This window comes from Planococcus citri, chromosome 4 (genome assembly GCF_950023065.1).
Source record: "Planococcus citri chromosome 4, ihPlaCitr1.1, whole genome shotgun sequence".
Lineage (NCBI taxonomy): Eukaryota > Metazoa > Arthropoda > Insecta > Hemiptera > Pseudococcidae > Planococcus > Planococcus citri.
The window spans coordinates 48405864-48412182 of record NC_088680.1 but is presented as its reverse complement, the minus strand read 5'-3'; the positions used below and the strand labels follow the sequence as shown (position 1 = coordinate 48412182).

At 46.9% G+C, this 6319-nt stretch overlaps 1 protein-coding gene and 1 long non-coding RNA gene across 3 annotated transcripts; both read left to right on the top strand.

The window, feature by feature from the left end:
* The first annotated feature begins 207 nt into the window (after positions 1-207).
* LOC135843719 (uncharacterized) lies at positions 208-1224 on the top strand. The gene is made up of 3 exons (XR_010558374.1): positions 208-849; positions 934-1043; positions 1159-1224. It is a non-coding gene; the product is annotated as an uncharacterized LOC135843719 (long non-coding RNA).
* A 100-nt stretch (positions 1225-1324) lies between these two features.
* LOC135843718 (uncharacterized) lies at positions 1325-6041 on the top strand. Of its 2 annotated transcripts, XM_065361682.1 has the most exons (6): positions 1326-1398; positions 1544-1634; positions 1727-2334; positions 2425-2652; positions 2725-3006; positions 3178-6041. In XM_065361682.1, exons 2-6 carry the CDS (start codon positions 1564-1566, stop codon positions 5463-5465), a joined length of 3477 nt encoding a protein of 1158 aa, XP_065217754.1. In that variant the 5' UTR covers positions 1326-1398; positions 1544-1563; the 3' UTR covers positions 5466-6041. The 2 variants fall into 2 exon arrangements, with proteins under 2 accessions (XP_065217753.1, XP_065217754.1); XM_065361681.1 differs by having other exon boundaries at positions 1325-1398; positions 2725-6041.
* The last annotated feature ends 278 nt before the right edge of the window (positions 6042-6319 follow it).

Below are 6319 nucleotides of genomic sequence, written 5' to 3'. Positions count from 1 at the left end.
TTATTTTATTCAAAAATTACTCGTGGAAGTGTTTTAATCGGTTTCATTATATCAGAATTGGGCGAACGAAAGCGAGAGTGTTTTTACCCGAGCAGCCTACGAGCTATAGGAAAAGAGTACTGTAAGCGAGTAGGCGGGGGGTGGTTAGACACGCTGCACAACGAGAACGAAGCGAGAACGGCTCTCCGCACCGTGTTGCTACGAGCAGCAAGCATTTATGCGTACGAGCGAGTAGGCGCGGGGTAGAGGTAAACCGAACGCAACGAGAACGAAAAGGAACGGCTCCCCTCGTACCATTGCAACGAAGCAAAGAGTCGTTTTGCGTGTAAGCGAGTAGGCGGGGAGTGGTTACGAGCCGAATACGACGAGCCGGTTGCATTGTAACAGGCAACCAACTGATAAGAAAAATATTTCGATCGAATGAAAAGGCAGATGGTTTGACTATTGTGTTTTGCGTTGGGTTGTGAAATATGTCGAAATGTGCTTGATTGTTGAAATGTGAATTTTTTTCGTGATTTTTTGGCAATTATTACGGTAAATTGCGATCGGTGGTGTATAAAAAGTAATTTTTCGTGTTCGTGATCGTATTTGCGGTTCGATTAAGGTAAGAAATTTTGAATTACGGTGATTTTTCGCGAAATGAGCAGCTTCGTGCAGGTTTGGTGTTGGAAAATTTTGTAGCAGAAATGTGCCTGCCGGAATTTGAGTAAGTCCAATTTAGAATAATATTAATACGCGATTTTCTATGTTCATAGCCGAGAAGTATTGTGTTTCGTACATCTGGAGTGCGTAGTTAGCCAAAAATCGTGGAAATTTCAAAAATCGAGAAGCTCTCGTCGCGTGTGCTTGGTAGGTTGAAATAAAGTAACCTCGTGTGTAAATAATAAGCTCGGTGCTCGTGAATTGGAATGTAATGTATTTTTTTTTGCGTAGCTAAAAGAACAAAACGAGCAGCAACGTGGTTGGAAATTCCTTTGAGTTGCCAGAAAGTTTTTCTCGACTAGTAATTGCGACTTTGGTTGGACGAAGCTTTTATTGGAAAGGTAAGAGAAGCGATTGAGTAGCTTTTTAACAATAATACGTTACCGTAAATGTGCATGTTGAGTGGCGAGGTGTAAAACAAGATTGGTGTTAATTTCATTTGGTCACCTGTTTCAGCTGATTATTGGACGGAGTATTATTTTTTGATCGTTTGATGAGAATTATTGACGCTGGAAAAAGGTGAGTAGAACTTAGCATGAGCCAATGCGTTTCGTGCCACCTCGAGTAGCTTTTTTGTACAGGTTGAAAGTAAACTGCTCAGGTAGTAACTTGTCTCGATTGCCTGTTTCAGCTGGAGAATTCGACGTTGTTGAAGTCGATTCGCGTGACGAAGTTTTTTTTGACGCTGAAAAATAGGTGAGTTGAGTTGGAATATTACGGGCACGATATTTAGAATTATGAGTAGCGTAGTAGATATATACATGTATTAGTTTTCGAGTAGCTAACTTGGTGCATTTTTCGTGAGGAAAAAACTTACCTATACTTGTTCGACTGTTCGCAGCTATTTTTTGACCTGAGAAGATGGCGATGAAAAGCGATAAGCCGCAGCAACCTGATTGGGATGATACCGACGAGAGTAGCGATTCTGAAAGGTAAAGATTTTGAGTATCTATTTAAAAATAAAGTAGAAATACACGAGTGAGAATTGAGTAGTAAAATTTTGGTCGTTTTGTATTATGTTTAGCGATTCGGAGACGGAAGCCACACATTATAGAATTTTTCGGTGTCAGATATGTGGTAAGCCGATCGGTGAAGGGCCGAAAAAGAAAAAATCGAATACGACGGCGTTCGCGGTTTCGTGTGGGCACCAGTTTCACAAAAAGTGCCTGAAGAAAAAGAAAGCAGAGTTACCGTGTGATTGCTTCGTTAATGGCTGCCGGAAAAATGGCAGAGTCGATCCCGAGACGTGGCGGAAATTACGCGGCGGTACTACCGAGGTATCGAAGTGCGCGGAAGAAGAAAAGGATTCCTTGCGCGAGCGGTTAATAAAAGAGATGCGGCAAAACACATTGCTGATTGAGCAAAACGAGTCGCTGATTCAGTCGTCGAGAGAGTCGCCGCGTGCTGAAGCCGAGCAAATTCGAGTTGAGTTAAACTGCGCGAAAACCGAAATAGAGCAGCTCAAGGCGGAGTTAGCAGAGGTACAGCAAAGAGCTGCGACGCTGGTGGTACAGAACGATGCGCTGTTGCTCGCGAGTCAAAGTCCAAGAGATTGGTCAGTCGAGGAACTCTCTGAGGAGACTTTTGCAGCCGAGGCGGAGAGACGTGGTTTCGAGTCATCGCTGGACAGACGTAAGTGTAAAATTTGAGTAGCGCATAAGTGAATGCGGTCGCGATGAGTAGATTATTTACGTTCATTTTTCGTGTCTTTTGTTTCAATAGTGAACCGAGAAGAACGCGACCGGCGCTACCGGCAGTTTACGGAGAAAATCGAAGAAAACAACATGAACTTCGACGAGGCGCTGCAAGCGATAGACCGACAAAGAGTATTCACGCAGGTCGACAGTGCACGGATGATGGTTTTGATCGACATCGACAGAGAGGCGTTGGACAAAGAAGTTAGATTGTCAGAGGTTCTCGATGGAATTAGCGTGCTACCGTCATTGACAGGTACGAATTTGAGTAACGCTGAGTCGCAAAATATGAGTAGTCGATATATCACGCTGGGTATTTCTTTTTTAGGTATCGAGCAGCCGACGATGCAAAGGATGATTGAACTCAACAGACGTCTCGAGCAGCTCGAGATAAGTTACGACGACGTGTTCGAGGTGGTCAACGATGAAGCTGAGCGAGCGCGTCTGGAAGCCAGAAAGTCGCTGAAAAAGAAAGAAACTACGAAACCGGCGGCGAAAGCGGTAGTTGAGAAGCCTCAAAAGACCGAAGAGAAACCATCGACGTTGAAAGAGAAGCGGTCTTCGGTCCCGAACACACCAGACGTAAACCTGGACGGAATCGAGACGGACGGTAAGAGTAACGACGGTGAAAGCCCTCGACCTGACGATGAGCGTGCGAAAAGAGAGACACGTAAAAGAACGAGTACAGAGTCGTCAAAAGAGAGCTCTTCGCCAAAAAGCCCTAAGCTAGAGGATGTTATACCTGATTCGGTTATTTATGCTTCGCTAAAAATCTGTTTAGAAAGAGCAGCGCGTGGAGACCTTAAAGAAAGAATTCAAGGGATACTCGACTCATACAACGAAACATCAACGGTGAAGACCGAGACGCCTCAAGATTCCGATAACGCAGTCAAAAAATCGATACTCGAGGCGCGGGTGAAAAATCAAGAGCGTACGCCGATTACGACGCAGCAACAACAGCCGCGGTACGCCACGCCGAATACTCCGGCGTCCGATTCAGCGAGTCGATCGCAGCGAAGCACGAGCGAGTCACGGAGGCGCGACACGAGCACGGGTGATTCCTCGTCAAAAAAGACGGATGTATCGAGTAGTTCGCGCGGATCGAGAGTAAGCGGTGTTGAGTCGATTGAAAAGAAGCGGGCGTCATCGAGGAGCTCGTCCAGCGAGTCGGATTCAGATTCGTCCGAGTCAACGCCACCGAAGAAGTCTAGAAAGTCGAAGTCGTCAAGAAAGCGAGCAGCGACGAAACGCAAATCAACTTCAAAGAATAAAGCGTCGCCGAAGAAGAAAAAGGTTACGTCGACAAAAAAGAAACCGGCGACAAAACGTAAACCGGCGACGACGAAACCGGCGGTAAAGCGTAAACTCCCAGTAGCGAGAGACGAGACGCCGGAAATACCGCCTGAAGGAGTGAAGACTCGTAGCCAGACGCGAAGCGAGTCGAAATCGGTAGAGGAAGGCGAAGTTACCCAATCTAGTCAAGAGACGCTCGAGCTTGCGGCAGATGCGAGTGAATTCGAGGAGCAGCCTGAATCAAGACCACCGTTACCGAACGTACCGGCACCTGAGCAGCCGCCGCCCCCGAGCCCAGAGCGAGTTCTACAGGACCAGCAGCCTGGTCTAGCGCAGTTAACGCCGGGCGAACGGGCGCAGCGCGCCTTTCAAGAACGAGAGCGCGAGTTTAGACGAAACATGGAAATAGCGTTGCGACATCACGACCGAGAAGCCGCTAGAGTACGTGAAGGAAGAATGGATCTCGGACCAATAGAAGATTATTTCGAGCCGCTGGAAAATTGCCCGCCGCCACCAGCGCCAGTATGGCTGATGGCCGAGTTTCGGTACGAGCCGCGCGGTGAGAGATACGTTCGAGGTATGTTTTTTCCGGTAACGCGCGACACGATTCAACAGTCGATGCAGAGCCGAGGAATTTTGATCAATAATGAGTTGACGGTACGAGATGACTTATATTATCAGAGAGACGGCGGGGCTTGGATTCTGGGCCGAGTATACCGTGGAGGCGCTACGTATTACGTAATCAACTCGTTCGTCGTCATCGGAGATGCTCTCGCGCATGCGGTGGTAAGTGAGGTGATCTACCAAAACGTAGCGGCGAGGCGAGCGTGGAGTGTGCACCCGCTCGCGGGCTCACGAATTCCAACGACCACCATGTGCAGAAACCTGCGAAGCTTGGTCCAGCGGGCGCCGCAGCGAGTGGTGATGTCGGCGGGGCAGTTTTGCATGGAGTCGCAGACGTTCGAAATTGTAACCGAGAGAATCCTCGAACTTTGGCGCGCGATGCATCGGCGGGGTACGCGACACATTTTGATGGTGCCTCCGCTGACGTGGCCGCACTGCCCGGAAATACGGGTCCGGATACGGGAGTTTCTACGGCAAGGACCGACGAGAGCAGAGTTCGACGGCAGATACGTATATATGGAGGCATTAGAAGAAACGATCGAGAGATGCCCTCCAGCGACGTTCCGTGGTGAGACGCCGTATTTGAACGAGCACCAAGCGTCGGAGGCGTTAGTCAGGATATTTGAGTACGCAACGGTCGAGCGGAGATGGGGGTACGGTCAGTTTCCGCGAGAGCAGGATCCGCCGCGTCCGGTGGAGCAGCTCCAAGCAAACCAACTTCAACGTATCGAGGAGATGTTGAGGCAAGACCGTGCAGCCTTGGCGGCGCATGAACGAAGGAATGTCCGCGAGCAGCTGGAACGAGAAGTACACGAGAGGGAGCTGATCGAAAGAGTGCAGCGACAGATGAGACACCTTCCTGGCGCAGATCGTCAATTACTGCCCGAGCGAGCCGCGCAGTTGGTCAACGAGGTGAACCGACAGATGCCTGAGCCGCAGCAGCAGCCGCAAGCTGGACCGAGTCGCCAGCAGCCGGCACAAGAAGGAAGACAGTTACAGGTGGCTATACCACGAGCACCTGGATTGGCCGGATTTGGACGAGGTCGTGGCAGGCTGGCGGAGAGACGCGAGCGAATGCGATTGGAGGCGGAGGAAGAAAGACAAAACCCTCAGAACGAACAGAACCAGGATGATGGCAGAGAAGCACGCTAAAATGCGGTGAAAATTTTTCGAAGAGTCGCCTCTGTCTATTTAGTTTTGTTTTCTCGATGTAAAATTTGTCTCACGCGCGATTCGTTGCAGTATTACGAGTAGTGAACGAAAGTAGTTCCAAAATTGTAAATTTTTTTTTCCCTGATGTTGTATTTTTTATTTTTTCTCGATCGTGGTCTCAAATTTTTTTTTATTATTATTATTGTTGTTTATTTTTTGATGTAATTACGAGTAAGCTCCTCGAGGAAAAGAGAATTTTTCGAGTAGAGCAGTTTGTTTTGGTATTTGTTGTTTATACTATTGTTTTGTTGTTTTTTGTTTCTACCATTTGCCAAATTAAAAGATGAAGGTTTGTTTATTGAATTTTGAGGCGTGCTAATAAGTAGGGTATGCCGAAATGTAAATAAGTGTGAATTTGTGTGTGAATTTGTGCAGGCAAATGAGTAGTTTAGTTTACGAAAGCAATGTTTTTTGTGAATTGTTTTTTGGAATTTAATTAAGATCATTGAGTAACCAAACATACGAGGTGAAATTAAATCTGCTGTGATAAATAAAATAAAAACTTACGTGTTGGAATAGACGGTGTTTTTATTTGTTGCGAATATCACCATTCGAGAAGTTGAGTATTGGAATAACGATCTTGAGTAGCTCGAAAACGCCTCAGAGGTACCTGTGAAAAGAAAAACGAAGAACAAAGTACAAAGTTTTTCTTTAATTTGAGCAATAAAGAAGTAAAAATATTACGTCCCGTGGTAGGTATCGATGAGTAGATTGGAGCAATCTCATGAGTAACTTGAAATGATCGTGAATAGTTTGAGGTAGTCATGTGAGCAGCTGGAATTGAGACGCTTAAA

Bases quoted from the DNA above. Each gene is read 5' to 3' on its own strand.
- LOC135843718 (XM_065361681.1), top strand. From the start codon at position 1,564: ATGGCGATGAAAAGCGATAAGCCGCAGCAACCTGATTGGGATGATACC. The intron at 1,635-1,726 runs GTAAAGATTTTG...TATTATGTTTAG, and splicing joins GAGAGTAGCGATTCTGAAAG to CGATTCGGAGACGGAAGCCA. The intron at 2,653-2,724 runs GTACGAATTTGA...TTTCTTTTTTAG, and splicing joins CGTGCTACCGTCATTGACAG to GTATCGAGCAGCCGACGATG.